The sequence below is a fragment of the Pipistrellus kuhlii genome, unplaced genomic scaffold (genome assembly GCF_014108245.1).
Source record: "Pipistrellus kuhlii isolate mPipKuh1 unplaced genomic scaffold, mPipKuh1.p scaffold_m20_p_2, whole genome shotgun sequence".
In the NCBI taxonomy this organism is placed as follows: domain Eukaryota; kingdom Metazoa; phylum Chordata; class Mammalia; order Chiroptera; family Vespertilionidae; genus Pipistrellus; species Pipistrellus kuhlii.
This window is the reverse complement of record NW_023425515.1, coordinates 37970154-37992501: the sequence shown is the minus strand read 5'-3', so window position 1 is coordinate 37992501 and position 22348 is coordinate 37970154. Positions and strand designations below refer to the sequence as shown.

At 41.6% G+C, this 22348-nt stretch overlaps 1 protein-coding gene across 9 annotated transcripts in view; it reads left to right on the top strand.

Moving 5' to 3' along the window:
* Positions 1-22348, top strand: part of LIPH (lipase H) — a 51536-nt gene that overhangs the window by 13213 nt on the left and 15975 nt on the right. For 3 of the 9 annotated variants that reach the window (XR_004989314.2, XR_004989315.1, XM_036446114.2), the window contains exons 2-9: positions 3460-3827; positions 5363-5471; positions 9617-9718; positions 12484-12573; positions 15427-15594; positions 16880-16975; positions 18698-18809; positions 21924-22097. Coding sequence is in view for 7 of the 9 variants with exons in the window: in XM_036446114.2 (XP_036302007.1) it covers positions 3460-3827; positions 5363-5471; positions 9617-9718; positions 12484-12573; positions 15427-15594; positions 16880-16975; positions 18698-18809; positions 21924-22097 (1219 nt within the window). In the remaining 2 variants the exon portion in view is untranslated. The remainder of the gene's footprint in view (positions 1-3459; positions 3828-5362; positions 5472-9616; positions 9719-12483; positions 12574-15426; positions 15595-16879; positions 16976-18697; positions 18810-21923; positions 22098-22348) is intronic. The other 6 variants (XM_036446118.2, XM_036446115.2, XM_036446117.2 and 3 more) reach the window with 6 other exon arrangements.

Sequence of the window (22348 nt, the reverse complement as noted above, 5' to 3'; positions counted from 1 at the left end):
TCCTGCACACATCCAGACCAGGGTCCGGATGGGGAGGAGCCTGCAACTGAGATACTTGCCCTTGTCCGGAACAAATCTGGGACCTTTCAGATGGCAGGCCGATACTCTATCCACTGAGCAAACCAGAATATCCTAACAGACCATCTTCAACTTGCAGCTGGAGATTGTTTGTTGCTCCTCTTCACCTCCTGCTCAGCTATTCTCTCTCGCCAAGCAGCATGTGGGAAAGTGGGTCAAACAGGTTTTAACTAATTCTTATAATAAAAATGCAATAGTCTTCCCAATCATTGTACTGTATTATTATGTCTGGATACCAATGTTGAGCAGAGATTTGCTTTTAACTATTACTTTATTTTTATTTTTTTAATATATTTTATTGATTTTTTAACAGAGAAGAAGGAAGAGGGATAGAGAGGTAGAAACATCAACGAGAGAGAAACATCCCTAGTGGGGATGTCCCCGCAACAGAGGTACATGCCCTTAACTGGAATCGAACATGGGACCCTTGAGTCCGCAGGCCGATGCTCTACCAATGAGCCAAACCGGTTAGGGCTTAACTATTATTTGATCGTGGTTCTTGACCAAGACCTTATGTAATGTTGCAAAAGTAACACTCTGTCTCAATACCCAAGGACTCCAAGCCCTCCTTCCTTCCCATCACCCCTCTTATCTTGCGACTTGATCTTTAATTTATTTCTAACTACCTATTCAACCTCAGTTAATTTAACATTGATACCAAACTTTTATCTAACTTAGTGTCCATATCCCAATTTAGTCAATGCCCAATAATTTCCTTTATAGTTATTTTTCCTTTTATTATAGGATGCAAACTAAGGCCAGATATTGCATTTATTTATCCTTTTTCCTTGGTTTCCTTCAACCTAGAACATTTCTCCAGCCTTTGTCATTTATGATATTGACCTTTTAAAGAAATAGAATATTTCTCGTTTTGTGTTTGTCTGATTTTTCCTCATGGTTAGTTTCTGGTTGTGCATTCCCCACCAAAACACTGCATAGGTGATGTTGTGTCCTTCTCAGTGCATTATAGCTAAAGGCACATGCTGTCCATCTACTCCTCATTGGTAATGTTCATTTGGATAACCTAGTCAAGGTGTTGTTCAGGGTTTGCTTTTTTTTTTTAATATATTTCTTTATTGATTTTAGAGAGGAAGGGAGAGGGAGAGAGAGTGAAACAGCATAGATGGACCTGGAGCATCTTGTCATGGCAGAAAGTAAGGGACTGTTTAAAAACAAATCACAAGGATACGGGAGCCAACTTGAAGGGGCTTCCACTCACAAGATCTGGGATAATTTGAGCACAAAATAATTAAGGACGCTATTGAAGTATAGGCCTTTGGAAAAAATAGGAACACATAATTCCAAACAAGTAAATGGAGGACTCTTACGTCCAGTATATGGATACTGAGCTGAATGGTGGTGGGTTCTGAGGAGGAGTGTGTGTTTGTGGTCTTAAAATAGCTCCCACAGATTGCTTATTAGTGATTAGGGACAAAGTAGTAAATATGGTAGAAAACTGAACAACAGCCCAAGCTGGTTTGGCTCAGATAGAGTGTTGGCCTGTGGACTGAAGGGTTTCAGGTTCGATTCTGGCCAAGGGCACATGCCTGGGTTGTAGGCTTGATCCCCAGAGAGAGATAGAAACATCAATGATGAGAGAGAATCATTGACTGGCTGCCTCCTGCACACCCCAAAGGGGGATCAAGCCTGCTACCCAGGATGTGCCTTTGACCCAAATCGAACCTGTGACTGGTCAGTCCACTGGATCATACCGGCTAGGGCGATTAAATAACTCTTAAATTTCATTTAGTGATCTCATGAATTGCCCCTTTTATGAAAGAAAAAAAAAAGTGACTGGTATCAGGATTCTTTTAGAGTGAGTCACTGTGTCTACCAGCGGCATATGTTTTTTTTAAAGTATATGTGTAGGCTATATTTGGACCATAAGACGCAGGGACTTTTCCCCCTCACTTCTGGGGGGAAAAAAGTGGGTCTTATGGTCCGAAAAATTTAATCCTGTCTCTTGGAACTGGTGAAGAAAAAAAGATTCTGAAACAAATAGTGTCCTAAAATATTTTATGTGCATTAAAACCCAACATCACAGTCATAAACACATGTAATCAACCCTGTAAAGTAAACAGCAGCATTTAGAACCATTTTAGAGCCGGGCAAGCGCACAGAGACCACACAGAGCCGGGCAAGTAAAAAAACTTTTTTTTTTTAAAGTATATGTGTAGGCTATATTTGGACCATAAGACGCAGGGACTTTTCCCCTTCACTTCTGGGGGGAAAAAAGTGCGTCTTATGGTCCGAAAAATACTGTAATTATTTTGTGCTCAAATTACCCCAGATCTGGCCAGTGGAAGCCCCTTCAAGTTGGCTCCCGTATCCTTGTGATTTGTTTTTAAACATTCCCTTACTTTCTGCCATGACAAGATGCTCCAGGTCCATTTATGCTGTTTCCTCCTTATCCCTAACTTTTCCTCTAAGTCCATCCTTACAGCTACTCAGCAAGATGAATGTTTGAAAGTGGTGCTTTCAGGAACAAAGAAACCAGTCCATCAACACCCCCCGCAGTCAACAGTTTTAGATGCCACTGGGCTCGTGGCAAGGCACATCCCCTTCTCTGCTGCTGTCTTAGGCAGGTGCCCCAGAAAAGGAAACAGTAGCTTGGACCATGCAGCTTCAGTTATTGACCCCTCTACTGTGTGCTGGAATCAGTGAGGGATACACAAGATTATAAGACACCGTTCCAAGGAGATTGCAGTCTAGCAGAATAGACACATGTACACATAAATACCCATAATACACCCCTGAAAGTATTTTCCTTGTGCTGCCAATGAGGTCCATAAAGGGGCTTGGGGAGTTCCAGGAGGAGGGACAGTACTTATAGCTGGGAGAGTTTGAGAAGGCTTCATTAAAGTGACTTTGGGTTTAGACCTTGAAGAAGGTAGAATTTGGAAAGATGGTTTTCCTGATGAAAAAAGTCACTATATATGAACTCTGAATCAGGTTTGACTTCGCAACATCATGCAACTAGATCTAGCCTCCTTTTTTTTTTTTTTTTTAATATTATCTGTTCAACATATATATACATATTTAAAAATATATATTTTATTGATTTTTTTTTTTAACAGAGAGGAAGAGAGATGGATAGAGAGAAACATCGATGAGAGAGAAACACCAATCAGCTGCCTCCTGCACACCCCTCACTGGGGATGTGCCTACAACCAAGGTACATGCCCTTGACCGGAATCGAACCTGGGGCCTTTCACTCCGCAGGCCAGGCCGACGCTCTATCCACTGAGCCAAACCGGTTTTGGCTAGATCTAGCCTCTTGATAGCTAGGTGCTGTAAGGCACATAGAACTCCCACCAGTGTAGGACTTGATGCTCCATTAAATAGAGAACCGTCACGATACCATCTAATTTTTATTTTCAGACACAGATGAAACATGTCCTTCATTCACCCGCCTGAGCTTCCACAGTGCAGTGGTTGGCACGGGACTCCGGGTAAAGTTGATGCTCTACACAAGGAGAGACCCGACCTGCGCACAAGTCATCAACTCCACCACTTTGGGGAACTTGAACGTGACCAAGAAAACCACCTTCATTATCCATGGATTCAGGCCAACCGGCTCCCCTCCCGTTTGGATAGGGGACTTAGTAGAGGGCTTGCTCTTCGTAGAGGACATGAACGTGATTGTGGTTGATTGGAATCGAGGAGCTACAACTATACTATACAACCATGCTGCTGATAAGTGCAGAAAAGTAGCAACAGTCTTGAAGAAATTTATCGATCACTTGTTGGTAAGGGATGACTCAGGGCTAAATTGAAACTGGCCCATTATGGGAAGAGTTAAAGCCAAGGAGTGTCGGCAGTGAACTGGGGAACTGTTTTGCAGATCCACATAAGCCCCAGGGGAGATAGAGGGAAAGCCCATAAGGATGGTTGTGGGGGTTGTTCACTGTACAAGGTGCCCACCTAAGGGAGCATTCTTGCCATTGTAGACCTATATGTTTGTTAAAATAACTTCCCAGCGAATGACAGCAAAGTGTCCTTAGGAAGGGGCATATTTTTCTAACTCACGTAAAGCTGTCCTATGGGAAGGTCAGGTTCTGTCTAGGAGTTTCTTGGCTTCAATGATTAGATCGTCTTTGACATCTACAGCTGTTCCTCTTCCTAGAAATGTCAAAAGTGTAGCGACTTTTTTGTCCAAAACCAAAACTGATATTCATGGTCTGATGAGAGATTTCTGTGTAGGTATGATTTATGTCTTTAGAAGACTGACTAACTCTTTAAAACAAAACAAAACAAAACAAAGAAAACAAAACATATATATATGTATATATATAGTATATATATACATATATATGTGTGTATATACACACATATATATGTATATATTGTATATATATATATGTATATATATATATATATGTGTGTGTGTGTGTGTGTGTGTGTATATATATATATATATATATATATATATATGAGAGGAAGGGAGAGGGAGAGAGATAGAAACATCAATGATGAGAGAGAATCATTGACTGGCTGCCTCCTGCACACCCCAAAGGGGGATCAAGCCTGCTACCCAGGATGTGCCTTTGACCCAAATCGAACCTGTGACTGGTCAGTCCACTGGATCATACCGGCTAGGGCGATTAAATAACTCTTAAATTTCATTTAGTGATCTCATGAATTGCCCCTTTTATGAAAAAAAAAAAAGTGACTGGTATCAGGATTCTTTTAGAGTGAGTCACTGTGTCTACCAGCGGCATATGTTTTATAAGAGTTCCCCACCTGAGCCACAGCCCTGGAAAAGTAAATATTCAAACAACTTGTGACAGGCTGTCCCAGCAGACTATGGTCAATGTGACCCACTCCTACCCTCCGTTCCTTCCCACTGCAGGGAAAATTTATCTAACTGAGCAAACATGAATATAAAAAAAAAATTCATCAAAATGTATTGTTGCTCTTCTCCCCAACTGAGAAGGTTTTACAGATGTCCTGGCTTGGTTTCTAGAAGAAACATGAATGGAGACACCATGGCACAATTTTTAGGCACAGGACTGGAGTTGGACAGTCTGCTTTGAATGCTACTCTACCCCCTCCCCACTGCCTGGCCTTGGGCAGAACACTTTTACTCCAGGCCTCAGTTTTCTCATCTGTGTAACCAAATGAATAGCATTTACTTTGCCAGGGTGTAGTGGCACTTCAGTGAGATAATGGATATAAGGTGCTTAGATGTGTTTCTCCGAAATCAACAGATAGGACAGTTCTCCAAATGTGGTCAACTCCTTGGCCCCCACAAATTAGAATGACTGATCTCTTGAAATTCCAGGCAAAAGGAGCGTCTCTTGACGACATTTACATGATTGGAGTGAGTCTAGGAGCCCACATATCTGGGTTTGTTGGAGAGGCATACAATGGGAAGCTGGGGAGAATCACAGGTAAGGCTTCCTGGGAACGGACATGGGATGCGGAGCCTGGGCAGGGTGTTCACTAGGGGAGCATGATGTAGGCAATCCAAGGCATTGTCTTGAAAGCCAGATCTTCTTCCAATTATTTAGCGTCCTCTTGTGCAAAAGGAAAACCATACCAATGTTGACCTCAGGTTATTAATTAATAAGGTATATGCAAAGCACCTTTCAAATTGTGGAAAAGATTGGTGGTGACTAGAAAAACAGCCATGTCTCTTGGGTATTTGATCTCTGTGCCTCAAGCAGATATCCTTCTTCCTCTCATTTAATCCAGAATAGCTGGCACTACATACCTAACAAATTTCTGTCCCCAGGCACAACAGGAGTTTCACCATAGGAAAATGAGATGGGAATTTTGATTGCTTAGGTGTACTTTCTGAATATTAGCTTTCAAGCTAAAACTGAATAAAAACGCTCAGCAACACAACAGGTCAAATCCCAAACAAACGTGTGTTGGGTTCTCTTGTCTAATGTGCTAGTAACTTTCCTGGGCTACAGATGAAGGGCTGGAGGAGGCTTTCTCCTTCAGACTTCTTCCATTTATACCTTTCCCAGAATTCATACTCACATGGGGATAGCTATTTTAATTATAGGGAATCTGGAAGGTAGAATAAGGAAGAAGGGGATAGGTAAATGATGCAACTTAAAAAAGTTTAGGAGGTAAATTTTTAGGGTCACAAGTCTGAATGTGCTGCTTAAGTTGACAGATAGCCCTGGGCAAGTAATTCATTCTCTCTCTCTCTCTCTCTCTCTCTCTCTCTCTCTCTCTTTCTCACACACACACACACACACACACCATTTGTTGTTACTTGACGTCACATTATTTTTACTTTTACTCTGAACCAGGTTGCCCTCCGTTTCTTTCTTCCTTCCTTCCTTCCTTCCTTCCTTCCTTCCTTCCTTCCTTCCTTCCTTCCTTTCTTTCTTTCTTTTAAATATATTTTTATTGATTTTTTTACAGAAAGGAAGAGAGAGGGATAGAGAGTCAGAAACATTGATGAGAGAAAATCATCAACCAGCTGCTTCATGCACATCCCCCACTGGGGATATGCCCACAACCAAGGTACATGCCCTTGATGGGAATCGAACCCGGGACCTTTCAATCCGCAGGTCGAAGCTCTATCCACTGAGCCAAACCGGTTTCGGCTGCCCTCCGTTTCTTATTTGCCTGCTTTCTTAGGGAAGCAAAGCTCTTTTTACTTTTTAAAACTGTTATTATGTTTTAGAAAACATGTTCTTACCTAAAAAAAAATATTTCCTTTTTCCTTTTGGGTCCAAAGAACAGATGGCTTGAATTTGCTTGTGCTCCTTTGCTGATTTCCATGGTATACATACTCCCACCTAAATTCAAGCTACCAACCTGACATCAGTGACACAAAGCTCAGGGAGAAATGAGCAAAATTTACTCCCCAGTACTAGTCCCAGACCACCACTGGCTTATTCTACTTAACCCTCAGCTGTGCCCTTCAGCCTCCCAGCAAACCTGTTCCACAACTGCTTTGAATGTGAATGCCGTGCGACCTGGCCTCTGACCATGGAAATTTTCCCAGCCTGCCTTCCTTCCACTCTCCGCCCACGTGGCCCTGCTCTGTGACGTGGACTCAGCCATTGGTCCACACTAACTCCTCCAAATTCTCCTGATTCCTCATCTTCTCTGAGCCCCGGGGTCAATCTCAGCCGTCCCTGAGAGCAGTTTCAGGGGTCAAGCATTTATTTCCCTTTTCCACTCATCTCCCTCTGCCTTGCCCGAGTGGGCTCACTGGATTGTGGAGTAGGAATCTGGCCTGACACCCAACGACACAATGCACTCCCACCTGCCAAGTATTGGATGGTTCTGTTTGTTGATTTTCTAGGCCAGAATGGCTGCTTCATCTCTTCCCTGTCCCTCTCTTCCTTCTGCCCTTCCTTTTGCTTTTCCTGTCCAGGCACAGCTTCTGCATTTACTTTTCATTAATTTCTTCAACACAAGATGGCTGAACATGAATAGATTTTAAAATATTTCAAGTACCCACATCACTTGATAATACATTAAATTTAATACTCAATCCTTTATAAATTAAAAAAAAATGATCACCAGCGGATATCAACATGTTCTGAATTCAGATCTAGGAGTCCTCTTATAGGTCTTCTGAAGTAGCTATTAATTCTACCTCCATGTTACAGATAAGGAACTGAGGTTCAGCGAGGTAATGGAACCTGCCTGAGGTCACACAGATGGTTGGCATTAGTTTTGGGGCTCCATGTTACATCTGTCTGACTCCAGTGGTCTCTGCCCACACCACATACAGCTTACCTGTGATTTTTGGCTGACATTGTAAACTCATTATTTGCTATGGCTTATCACTAAGGAGAGCATTATGTCCAAGTTCATTGTGACAGTCCTCATTTGTGCCTTGGGTCCTGGTGTAATTATTAACAGCGTCTTTATGACTTTTAAAATTGCCACTTTGGACTTTATATAGCAAGCCGATTTATCAACTGTGAGTCTGGAGGCTGCTGTAAACTGGGCTCTCACTATTCATTTTCTTACACCGGAAGTGGTGCTGTCTTCTGGGCAGAGCAAGCTTCCCCAGCACACACTTTGCAAGGTTATGCATCTCTCTCTCTCTCTCTCTCTCTCTCTCTCTCTCTCTCTCTCTCTCTTTAAAAATATATTTTATTGATTTTTACAGAGAGGAAGAGAGGGGGATAGAGTTAGATACATCGATGAGAGAATCATTGATCAGCTGCTTTTTCACACCCCTTACTGGGGATGTGCCCACAACCAAAGTACATGCCCTTGACGGGAATCGAACCTGGGACCTTTCACTCCGCAGGCTGACGCTCTATCCACTGAGCCAAACCAGTTTCAGAAGCTTCTCTTTTTTTGTTGTTGTTGAGAGGATCCTGCGGACCTGGGTGCCTGGGTGATCATCCATCTTCTCCCTCATCAGTTTCATTGGGAGCAGACAGAAAAATAAGAAAAGCTAGGGGTAAGGGTAGAGAAGGAGCTAAGGAAATATCATAAAAAGATAAGCCTCAAGGAAGCAAGAGTGTTGAGAGGGTAGAAACGGAGAATTTGAGGTTAGATCCTGCAAAGTTGAGGCAACTACACTATCACTTAAATTTTGTATATGAAACATCAGGAAAGGGGGAGTTGTCATTTAACATGACATTCGTAGATAAAATCTTCACTAAGTCCCTTGAAAGTTTCTTCGCTGCAGGCTTCTAGTAAGCGGGGCCTGTTGGAACCTCTGGTGTTTGTTTTTGTTTGTTTTCTTTTTAGTTTAAAGTTTTTATTTTGTGGGTATAGCGTCATGGGAGCTGCTGTCTTGTTTTTACAGCTGTTTCATAATGAAGGTGAGGAACGCCCAGCTGACATTGACCAAGGGCAAGAAATCAGTGCAGGCGTTTATGGGATGGGTCAGTTCTGTAGGAACTGACACCCACATTGTTTCCCTCCTCGATACCTGGTCTGATACCATGCTGACGGGAGTTTCACTCTTTCCTACCGCGCCTGCCAGAGCCAGTGCAATAAAACCGAGAGCTCCACCGAGAGAGGTGATTGCATTGTGACTCTGTGGCTCTGGTTAAGACACTTGAACTCCCTGAACCTCAGTTCATTCATATGTAAAATGAGAAAGATAATAGCTACCCTGGCTCTCTCAAAGCTTGTGATGTGGAGCTTATGAGCTGGTATATGTGAATACAAATTGAAACTGTGAAGTAGAAAAGGTTTAGGGAAGTTCCTGGATCATTTAAAACGAGATAAAGATACAGGTGAGTATAGTGTTTGCTTTTTATATGCCCCCTCCAGTGCTTTTTCCTGAGGAACCAGTTTATGCTCCCCTGTCCCCCATACGTCTGTGTACTCTCTGCTGCTGAGCTGAGCACAAGCTATACTTCCAGGTGGAATCCGGATGCCGTCCTGGGGACTCTGCCAGGGGAGCCACCTCTCCTGTGGGAAAAGGCTGGAGGGTTGTGGAAAGGAGTCTGACGGAACAGGATGAGAATGTGGGTGCTTGCCCACTCGGGGGTACCCTGCAGCCTGTGAGCCTTCTTCAAGGAGAGGGATCAAAAGCTGCAGGTGACTCATGGCGTGGGGCTTGCCTCACCAGCTCTGTTTTTCTTTCCAGGCCTGGACCCCGCTGGCCCTTTATTCAACGGAAAACCGCCCGAGGACAGATTAGATCCCAGTGATGCACAGTTCGTGGACGTCATCCATTCCGACATTGACGGTAACATTCCCATGCTTGCGAGCCAGGGACCCCCCTCACCCAGACTCCCGTGGAGTCTTCTCCTGGGGGACTGCCATGCAGGGGCAGATCAGGTTCCTCCAGGTTCCCTTTTTCTCCCGGGCAGAGTTCCAAATCCACAGAAATCTGGAAGCGAAGGTTTCTGTGGATCTTGATACAGGCACCCAGGATCGCTTGCTGGAGTGGAGGTGCTTTTCTTGTCATCTCTTCCTATTATTTTTATTTAAAAAAATTTTTTTAATTGATTTCAGAGAGGAAGGGAGAGAGAGAGAGAGAGAGAGAGAACCATCAGTGATGAGAAAGGATCATTGATCAGCTGCCTCCTGCACTCCCCACGCTGTGGATCAAGCACACAACCCGGGCATGTGCCCTGACCAGGAATCGAACTGTGACCTCCTGGTTCATAGGTTGACGCTCAACCACTGAGCCAAGGCGGCTGGATTTCTTCTTATTTTTAAGTGGTCTTCTTGACCAATCAAGGACTGTCTGCTTTGCATAGCTTGTGGACAAATGTTTCCAGATGTACAACTGGATCTCCATGCATGATCTCCTGTTTTTTGTTGGTTCTTTCTCATTATTTCCCTAAACTGAAACACACTGTCCTGTGTTTTATAACTCTACACAGAGTGATTGATTCTGAACTACCAGCTCTCTATAGGCCTTCCTGGACATTTCTAGCTTTTGTGGCGCTGATTTCCTATCTGGGATTGGGTGCGCATCATGGAGTTTGGGTGACGTTAAGAATGGGGCTTTATATCCAGCATTCCGAGAGAAAAGGTGGAGTAGGAACTTGGGGAGGGCTGAGAGGATAGAGCAGAGTGACCATTTAATTGCACACCCTTTTTGTGATACAACCACCTTAAAAAATAATCTTTCTCGATGTGGTATTCAGCAATGGTTTGCCTTAGAAAAAATGTTTCTGTGAAACAGCTGTATTCTTACCATGCAGTTGCAGAGTATTATCTTAAGGGTAGCACCTCACTGCCATCTTAATGCTTGGTGGAATAGAGCAATTCATCTTTTATTTTTGTAGAGAAAGTGACATTTGAGGCCTATAAACTTTGTAGTAGGCAGAGATGGACTCAAATCCCAGATTTTGTTCTTTCTAGTGGGTCATGTTTGTCCCTGAAGTCCTCTGAGCCTCAGTCTCTTCATCTGTAAGTTACTTCACCTGAACTTACCAATGGCTACTTTGCAGACATTGTAAAGTTAGAAAGTGTGTAAAACACCTCATATCATGCCCACAAACACATACAAGTTCTCAATATATAATAACTTTTATCATTGCAATGATGTAAACATTATTTATATACATATATAAATAATATTTTTAATCAAATGTTTTACTGATTATTTGGGGTCTTAAGGTTAAAGAGAATAAGCAGTTATTAAATCTACTAGAGGCCTAGTGCATGAATTTGTGTACAGATGGGGTCCCTCGGCCTGGCTGGTGATCGTGGCCTGCCGGCCAGTGGGAGGAACAGCAGGAGGTTGGCTGGGCCACAGGAGGTTGGCTGTGAGAGTGCACTGACCACCAGCGGACAGCTCCTGCATTGAGCATCTGCCCCCTCATGGTTAGTGTGCATCATAGCGACCAGTTGACTGGTCATAATAGTTGCTTAGGCTTTTATATATATATAGATATTTTTAAAAATATATATATTGGGGTATTTTATTGATTTTGTACAGAGAGGAAGGGAGATAGATAGAGAGTTAGAAACATCGATGAGAGAGAGTCATCGATCAGCTGCCTCTTGCACAACCCCTACTGGGGATATGCCCGCAACCAAGGTACATGCCCTTGACCGGAATCAAACCCAGGACCTTTCAGTCCCCAAGCCAATGCTCTATCCCTTGAGCCAAACCGGTTTCGGCTATATATAGATAATTTTTTAGGTCCCTGTTTTCTGGAAGAGTTTCCAATCTCTTTGCCATCTTAAATCCCAATTTTTTAAAGAGTTTTTTTCTACTAAGTAAAAGTTCATTTTTCCCAGTTTCTTATTCATTAAAGATTTACACAAATGCAAGTAGAGGCTCAGGAAATAGAGAGTTTCAGACAAATATAAAGAAGAAAAGTATAGCTCTGGTTGGTGTTGCTTAGTGGTTAAAGCATTGGCCCACACACCAAAGGATCAAGGGTTTGATTTCCCATCAAGGCTGGGTTCCTGGGTTGCAGATTCGATCCCTGACCCCAATTGGGGTGTGTGTGGGAGACAACCAATCCATGTGTCTCTTTCATATCAATGTTTTTCTCCCTCCCTTCTTCCTTCCCTCCTTTCCACTTTCTCTAAGAATCAATGGAAAGAATATCCTAGGGTAAGGGTGAGGATTAACAAAAAAAAAAAGAAAAAAAGAAAAGAAAAAGAGATAGAGATGTTGATCTGACTCCAGCATTCAGTACCTCTCCAAACCACTAGTTTACAGACATAGCTCTTCATTTCATGGGGTTCTTTTTATCAGCCTTAAAGTGAATGAGTGACCAAGCCGTCTTATGTCTTTATAAATATCAGAAATAAATTCCATCATTATCTTCATAGTCTCCTATTAGAGTGTGTGTGTGTGTGTTTGTGTGCAGCAATGATGCTCTTTAACTAGCTAGGTAACCTTGGGCAAAATATTTAAGTAGGTATAATAATAGTCACAACAATAACAACAACAACACAGCACTTGCCCATATCCTGCAGGCAAATGAACTATGAGATGTGCAAAGTTCAAAACAGTATAAAGCATAGCATATTCTCTTTTAGCACTGGGCTACAAGGAGCCATTAGGAAACATAGACTTCTATCCAAATGGAGGATTGGATCAACCTGGTTGCCCCAAAACAATATTTGGAGGTAAGTTCAGATACTTTATATTTTGTAAAATAGTGGTTTTTAAAAAGCATATTTTAAAAATCTGATATCCTATGTGGGGTAGTTATTAGTAAAAAAGATTCCTGAGAAAGTAGAAGTGGTATAAATATGTTACAAACTATAATTATTACTTAAATATACATTTGGTTAATAACTATAACCAAATGATTAAAAGCTGTTACAAGTTATCTGTCCTTCTTGAAAAGATGTGTTTTTGACCTAGAAATCTCTCTTAGAGAAATAATAGAAAATGTAGACAAAAATTAGAGTGCAAAGGTATTCAATAACAGTGATGTTTATAATAGTTAATTTTTAAGGAATTAATCTAAATGTCCAACATAGGAAAATTATTAAATGAATATGGCACACCTACACAAAAGAATATAATGTTAAAAATCATATTTTAGAGATTAATGAAAATGTTTGCAATATGATGTTAAAAAGAAAAAGATAAAAACTCTATAGTCTGATCCTAACTTATTTTTAAACTAGAGGCCTGGTGCATGAATTCGTGCACCAGTGGGGTGCCTCAGCCTGGCCTGCGGGATTGGGCCGAAATCGGCTCTCTGACATCCCCCAAGGGGTCCCAGATTGTGAGAAGGCACAGGCCAGACTGAGGGACCCCATCAGTGCACAATTGGGGCCAGAGAGGGATGCAAAAGGTTGGCCAGCTGGGGAGGGATATGGGAAGGCTCCAGGGCATGTCCAGCCCATCTCAGTCTCCAATCACTGGACCCAGCAGCAAGCTAACCTACCAGTTGGAGCATCTGTTCCTCTGGTGGTCAGTGTATGTCATAACAACTGGTCAACTGTCTGCCCCCTGGTGGTCAGTGTACATCATAGCGAGTGGTTGTGTAACTTTAGCATATCATTAGCATATTACACTTTGATTGGTTGAATGGCCAACTTAGCATATTAGGATTTATTATATAAAACTAGAGGCCCAGTGTATGAAGTTCTTGTACAGGTAGGGTCCCTAGACCTGGCCAGTAATCAGGGCTGATCTGTGGGGAGACTGGTGGGGTGATTGGGGGGGCCCCTGCTGGCACCTGCCTTAGCTGGCCTGAGGCCTGTGGGCTTGGGGCAGCTCCTGCATTGAGTGTCTGCCCCCTGGTGGTCATTGTGCATCATAGTGACCTGATGTTCTGTTGGTCATTCCGCTATTTGGTCGATTTGCATATTAGGCTTTTATTAAGTAGGCTGTGTATTTGTACAGGTGTAAGTATAGAAAAGAAGACTAAATTTAAATGCTCCAAACAATTATTAGGGTGATCTCTAGTCATTAGACTACTATGAGATTTTCACTTCATTATTTTTTTTTTTTCTAAATTGAGCATATATTACTTTTATAATGGGAAAAACCTCACAACACAAAAATGGGTCATTGGAGGACAACATAAAAGTGTAGTGTGTGACCAAATGAAAAACTTATCCCTCAGTATTCTAAATATTTATTTCACTATTGCTAAAGAAAGTTAAACAATCCTGGAAATAATTGTAGAAAAAGATTATCTTATTACAAAATGGTAGCTATATATATATATATATATATATGGCCCCATGGAAATAATGTAGTTTTTGAAAATGATCCCAATGTAATGGCATAAAAGAGCCAACCATATGGTACCATAAATGGTAAGCAGTCCTGTCCTGTGTGATATAGTGTAACTATATCCATGAACAGACAAAGATAACATGCTCTGCTTATAAAGGACATCCTCTGTATTGTTACTTCATTGTTTTTGCAAGTGGGAGATCTAGGAATAACAAATAAATATTGGCTTCCTAAGTGGGCATAAGAGAACTTTGGAGAAAGAGGAAATGTTCTGACTCCAGCACTCAGTGCCTCTACAAACTACTAGCTCATAGACATAACTCCTCTTTTCATGGGGTTCGGTTTCCCATTCAGATCCTTACCTCTTACCTCCATTGATTACCCATCTTTAGGACATTTTCTGAGTGACTTCATCCAGACCCAGGGTGGAGTCATCCATAATTCTTTCCCAAAGCTATCTTTTCTTCCTTCCCATCTTTTTTTTTTTTTTTTTTTTTTTTTTTTTTTTAATATATATTTTATTGATTTTGTACAGAGAGGAAGGGAGAGAGATAGAGAGCTAGAAACATCGATGAGAGAGAGTCATCGACCAGCTGCCTCTTGCACACCCCCCACTGGGGATATGCCCGCAACCAAGGTACATGCCCTTGACCGGAATCGAACCCGGGACCTTTCAGTCCCCAACCGGACGCTCTATCCATTGAGCCAAACCGGTCCCGGCTCCTTCCCATCTTGAGGATATTCCTCTATCATTTCCCTCCTCCCCTCTCCCCCATGGCTTCTTTTTTTGATATCTTGAATAGTTTAAATGTACTTGCATGCTAATCTTCTGCTAAAAATCTCTGGGGAATCTCTGACTACCACTGAATTTTTCTTCTCCATTTCACTGACAAAAGAAGGACATAGGTTGAGTCCTGATTCTACCACATAATAACTGTGTGACCTTGGTCCAGTCATTTAACCTCTCTGAGTCTCAAAGTCCTGCTACATAAAATGGGACAATCATGCCTGTCATCTTTTCTCCTGTCATTTGTTAGCATGAATTCTGATCTATGGATTGAATGGAATAGAATATAGAATTTCATAAGGATTGAATGGAATAGAATATACTGTAGTTGTTAGTACAGTACCTGGTATATAAGAGAGATGACAAATTGTGTTTACGTGTGTGTGTGTGTGTGTGTGTGTGTGTGTGTGTGTGTATACACATACCATATGTGATATACTGTTTTTAAATGCTACAACTGCTCTACTCTTTAACTATTCCTTTCACAACCCAGGAATGCAGTACTTTAAGTGTGACCACCAGAAGTCCGTGTTCCTGTACCTCTCTTCCCTGAGAGAGAACTGCACGGTCACCGCATATCCCTGCAACTCCTACAGGGATTACAGGAATGGCAAGTGTGTCAGCTGTGGCATACCACAAAAGGAGTCCTGTCCACTCCTGGGTAAGTCCAACAAGCAGTTTTTCTTCTGGTTAACAAAGAGCAAATTTTTGGTAGGAATCCCAGCACTATTTTACTATCTAAAAATAAGCCTGGAAATTGTGTGCTCTTGGAAAACTTATACAGTCAGCTTTTTCTAGCCAATTTGTTTTGTAAAGTACTCTGGGGTCTTCTAATAAATGTTAGAAAAGCAACCTGCATAGGATTTCAGAGTAACCTCTCTGGACACTCTATTCTAGCATGAAAAAGAAGGTTCCAGAAAAGTTTCTAAGCCCACCCAGGGCACAATCATTTATGTAACCTGCTCCCTTGGGGACAGGAATACCCTCTCCTTGCATACAACCTCTTTGATCCCTTTGATTACATGAGCCTTGCAGAATTATTCCTTCCAACAAGTTGTGTGTCTGTAAGTGCCCTCATAGCATACTGACTCTCGTGTGCATTGTACAGGGGTGGGAAGGCATGATGGATAAGCTGGAGGCTGCTGTGATATTTGCTAATACATTTCAGGTGGTGCAGACCTTGGAACCAGAGAGTTATGAGAATTTTCTAATTGCTCCCAAAGGAAAAACCCAAGTTAATGTCAGGGCGTTCTGTAGACAAGGGATTCTCAACCCTGATTATGCATTGGAATCACCTAGAGAGCTTTAAAAAAATACTGATGCCTGGGTCCCTCCCCAGTTCAAGTCAGAAGGCAGAGGCAGTTCCATAGGAGTGGGGACAGAGAAGAGAGAGCGAGGCCGCACTGATGTTCTGAGGGCACTCAATCTCCTTCCTGAAGTCACACGCGTGAAGGAGGACATTCACCTGCTTGATGACATAGTCTCTTGGCAAACCCAGGTTGTATGCAGGTTAGGGGCTAGATTGCAGTTCAAGAAAGCACATTGCTTTGCAGAAGTGATGCTGTTCTAGGTCCCCGAATCTATTTAAGCTATACAATGAATGTATTATGGGAAAATATCAGCACTATTTTTAGTCTGCTCCACTTTTCCACCTATGCTACTGAGAACCAGGCTGGGTGACATAATGTTGGTGGGAAGGAAGGAAAAACCACGGTAGGGCTCTTTTGCATGTCCCAGCTCTTAGGGATCGGATCGGGTAGTGAGCAGAGTGTGGTGGGTGCTAGGCAGACAATGCCCTGGTGGCTCTTTGGGTCCTCACCATGAGGCATGAGGGAAATTATCTCAGTGGGAATGGAAGCCACACTCGCTGTTCTTGCTGCCTCCCCACCTGCTTTTACGTTTATGTAATACATGTTACCGTTACACTTTTCCAACTTGTTTTGTAGGCTATTATGCTGATAATTCGAAAGACTACTTAACGGAGAAAGACCCTCCAATGACTAAAGCATACTTTGACACAGCTGATGAGAAACCGTTCTGCAGTGAGTGGTGGATGTGGTTGTTGCTTTTGCCCACCCCCTTTATTTTTGGAATGGCTGAGTCTCAACTTCCCAGCTACTTCTTAGTAAATGCAGCCATCGTGCAGTGTGGACTTTGGAGCTGGAAAGACCTAGGTTGAATCCTGAAACTACATCATCACTGTGCGACCTTACTCAAGACATTTGACCTCGCTGAGTCTCAATGTCCTGCTAGGTTAAATGGGGATAAGAATGTCTATCTTCTGGGTAATAAGGATTGAAATATCAACAAAGCTGTTAGCTTCATTGGCTGGCCATTGTAATCACTAACATCTTCCAGAGAATTGCTTGAGAATGGCTCTAGGAAAAATCAGGTGTCAGCCACATCTACGGGTGGATCATCTCCACCTCTAAAGCAACTATGATGACCTTCAAAAGACATTGAGAGATTGGGTATTCCAGATGGGAGCTAAATGGGATAATAGATAAGATGGCCTGACAAGCAAGGAATTTGCCCCTGCAGATGTATGTCTTATAATCTTATCTCCCTTTTCACTTTTCTTGGGAGCAACACTTATAAAGAGGCTGCAGATCACTGGGTTTCCCTCCTTCTTTAGAGCCACATATGGCAGCCAAGGGTTTTGTGTCTGCCAGGCCCAAATGGAGCAGGCCCTTGGGCAAGAATGGGTCATAAAATGGCAACTCCAGGGCTTACCTTACTCCTTTGTGGTTCAGCCGTCTCCCTGAGCCTCTTCCCCTTCTCTACAAGTCTGACCAAGAGATAACAAATTTGAATGCCATAGTGGGATCCCATCTTCCCAAAGCATACTTGACCACATTGAACAATGAGTGGGGAGGAAGAAGAGTTCTCTGAACACATCAGTCACTCTCATTTATTGAGTAGGAATTTAATGGGTGTCTATAAGGTGTTATTGCTGAGATTATATGAGGAATAATAGTTCCTTTATTCCTTCCCACTTATTGTTGTAGTATATTTTAGTTTTATCGTTTTTTTTGTAACTCCATAAGACACTATTCAGGCAATATTTATAATAGAATGTACCCATTCATTTACCACATTTTGATTATCATTTTCTTTCTTGCATTTTAAAAATACCGTAAAGTGTGCTGATTAATACTGGGAGAATCCCAGAGCATGATAAGAATTTCAAGAGGTAGACCTGACTTAATCTGATGGTCAATGAAGGCCTCCTGGACAAAGTGACATTAAGCTGAAACCTGATGGATGAGTTGGCAAAGGTGGCAAAGGAGTGCCCAAGTGAGGGGAAGGCTCAGGACCAAGAGGGAGCTTGGCAGTGCAGGTGGGGTGGCATGACCAAAGAAGTGAAGAGGGAGGCTGAATCGCTGTGGATGTGGCCCAGGCTGGGGAAGACCTTGACAGCTGTGGGGGTCTCTGAATGGCCACCTGCTTGGTTTATTCTAAAATGGGCAGGGATTGAAGTGAACTTGTCACTCAGCAATAGGTTCAATAGGTGGGAGCACTGTTTCAACTGTGATGCCTAAACATGGCGACTGGATACCATTGGGTTCTGCTGTCACTCAAGTCATCTTTACCAAAGGGAATAGAAAGGAGTTTTAGAAAATTCTGCCGTGATGTTGGCAGAGAAACTAGAGAGGAATTTAAAGAGACTCAGTTAGTGGGGAGGTTGGGTTTTTAGGAACTGGCCCTTTAGTACAGCAGTTGGGAGTATCTCTCTCTTACCATGTTTTCTCCTGCGTTTGCAGTATATCATTACTTTGTGGACATTATAACTTGGAACAAGAACGTAAGAAGAGGGACCATCACAATCAAACTGAAAGACAAAGCTGGAACTACCACAGAATCCAAAATCGATCAGTAAGTTGGGTTGGGATCATTTACAGTTTGCTATTTTTATTTTTATTTTTGCTCAGAGAAATTCCAAATATACCTATTGTCTTATTTACATGTCTGTACTTTTCTTTGTTTTACAAAAGATGTAAGGGGACATATTGTTTAGATGCTTCTTGTGGCTCTTGATCTCCCAGGACCTTTACAAATGGAATTGATGCAAGGGTTTTTATTACCCCTGCCTCCTCTCTTCCTCCTTCCCTCCCTTCTTTCCCTTTTCTACTTCTACCCTTCACCCTCCCTTCCTTTTCTCCCTCTTCTCCTTCATTCCTTTGTTTAATTTAAGCAATTAACTACAAAACTCACCTTTGCTTGCTGTAAAGGATTTAAACAGTAAAGGAGTATGTAAAATAAAAGTGCACATTCTTGGTCCAGCCCAATAATCTCACCCCCACAGGCATCCACCCCCATACACATATGTTTCTATTCTTTTATGAGCTCATACTATACATAAACATACTTACATATATACACACACACATACATATATGTAAACATATGTATATGTTTTTGGAACTCAGAACATGTAAGTTGCAATTGAATATTGGAAACACCCTAAAGCCTCCACAGAGAAGAAATGGTTAATTTAAATGTTCCCATATTACACAATACTATTCATGCGATGGGATTATTTATGAAATATATTAAATGAAATGTTTATAGTATACTAAGTGAAAAACTTCAGGATATCAAATTATGTCAACTATAAAGTGCAACATGTATTATCTATGTATAAAATTTTAGCTTAATTTAATAAAAATGAAATAGAAACACACCAAAATATTAGATTGCCCCTGAGTTGTGAAATATGAGTGCTTTATTTTAGTTTCTCTTTGTTTTTTCAATGTTCTATATATTGTATATATGTGTTACATATGTATATTTACATATTGTTTAAAATTGTTAATTAATATTTTTTTCATCTATTACTTTTACAATTGAGAAAGAGAACAAAGAAACCAAAAACTCTTTAAGCAAAAAAAACCTTGAGGCTTATATTATTCATTTTATCAGAAAAGGTTTCCTGGTTCCTGTTGTTTAGTAGGTATTTGGGTTGTCTCTTGGTCTGACCCATAGAGGACCAAGTAGAATATCATCTGAAATTGACAATTGCCTTATGGATTCACTGTGTAGATAGAGACAGTGTAGATGGGTGGTTTAGAAGTGACTTTTCAAATACATTTTTATTGATTTCAGAGAGGAAGGGAGAGGGAGAGAGATGTAGAAACATCAATGCTGAGAATCATTGATCATCTGCCTCTTGCACACCCCATATTCAGGATTGAGCCCAGTTCATAGGTCCATGCTTAGCCACTGAGCACCACCAGCCAGGCGAGGTGACTTTTTAAAAATGCATCTTTGGATAGTAATAATAATAATAGCCTTTGTTTATTGAAGTAAGTGCATTATACACATTAGTTAATGTAATTCTCACTAAAACCCTGTGAGGTAGTATTACCATCTCTATTGTATAAATGAGGAAAGTGATATGGCCAGTATCATACAGCTGGCTGATCAGAGCGAATGAAGTGAAAGCAGAGACAGATCTCTGTTCAACCCCAGGCCCATAGCTTTAATCAGTACATTATACATCATACAGTATTCCTAAACTGAATTGCTCCCTCCACCCCACCATTATTAGGATTTGTGAGTAGTGGGGTTTTGGGGGTATCGTCAATGACGGCACTATCGTGTGAGTGTCCTCACACCCACAGTGGGGCAGCATTTCCAGGGTGGGCACCCTAGGTGTAGCACATCTTGAAGAATCAGCCTCAGGGAGTTTCTGAGCTGTGACCTTCAGTGAGGAAGCGAGGCAGAGACCTCATCTGGAGATTCTAGGGAATAGCAGGGGAGATCATGCCGTTACATAATGGAGAGTGTTTGCTTAGCAAAACGTGAGTATTTGTGTCAATAATTGCTTACATACGTACCTGTCTTAGGAGTTTTAATTTTACATAGTAAATTTCTTCCAAGTAGGGACTCCTAAATTTGGAGGTTTTTAAAATCTTGATAGAGACCTTAACATCTTCATATTAGTCATGTTTAATCATTCTCATTTTAGTCATGCTTGTGAAAAAGTCATCACCAATGAGGGAATATATAGGAATAAAAGGAAATATTTGTTTTATTATGTGGGAAATAATGGCTACCTTTTTTTGCAAGGTAAACTTTGACATTTTAGTATTTTTACAATTTAAGGTAAAGGAAATGATATTACAATATGTACTTTGAGTTTATTCAGTCTTACCAGACTATGGGTGCAAATGGAGTCACATTCAAGGTGATTATCTGCCTGATGACTCTTTTTATATCCACACTTTACATGCATTTCTTGTTTTTAACCTTTTAAGAAATTGAAATATAATTCACATCCTATAACAGTCATCCTTTATTTTTTTAAAATATATTTATTGATTTTTTTTTTTTTTTTTTTACAGAGAGGAAGGGAGAGGGAGAGAATTAGAAACATTGATAAGGGAGAAACATAAATCAGCTGCCTCCTGCACACCCCCTACTGGGATGTGCCTGTAACCAAGGTACATGCCCTTGACCGGAATTGAACCTGGGACCCTTGAATCTGCAGGTCAGCGCTCTATATATCCACCAAGCAAAACCGGTTAGGGCAATAGTCATACTTTAAAAGTATCTGTTTCCTTGTCTGTGAAATAAAGATAATAACACTCACCTTGCAGTAATTTTCAGGGGGTTGGAGACATGTGTCAAGAGTTGAGATGCTGCCTGGCTATTGCAGGCAGCACATGCCTCTCTAAAATCACAGCATTTCCTGAGTCCTGGGGTCAGCAGTGCTTGGGAAGCCAGTGGACTTTGCCCACGAAAGTCGGCTATTGCAGGCTATGGAGTCAAATGGCTGCCTGTTTACTGATTTATAAGTTACAAAACTCTTTCACTAGCAATCAATATTCATTTAAAAATATCGATAGTATTTCTGAAGGCCGAGGATGGGGGGCAGGGGCAGGCTCGAGGGAGTCAATGGAAGGGGGGAGGAAAGGGGACATATGTTACACTTTCAACTAAAAAAATAAAAATAAGTAAAATAAAAATAGTATTTCTTCCTTCTAGTGAACCTGCAACATTCCAGAAATACCACCAAGTGAGTCTGCTTGCAAGGTTTAGTCAAGACCTGGACAAAGTGGCAACCATTTCGCTGGTGTTCTCCACAGGCTCTGTAGTTGGCCCGAGGTACAAGCTCAGGATTCTCCGGATGAAGTTAAGGTCACTCACCCATCCAGAGAGGTGAGCCATACATAGGCAGGCCCCTGTTTTCCAAAGATGTCGCTGGTTCTTGTCCAGTCTGCTTGGTCTAATGCTATAATTGGCCTTCATCAATCACAATGAAGGAAGTGAAGAGTTTTCCCAAAATATACTTGATAAAAAACAAGTAGCCCAGCAATCCAAGGAAATTTTACTGGTATGCAGTTAAAAATAAATGACCCAATCAATAGTCCAAAGAAATAATTGTCCTTATATGTAGAGAGTTATATAGT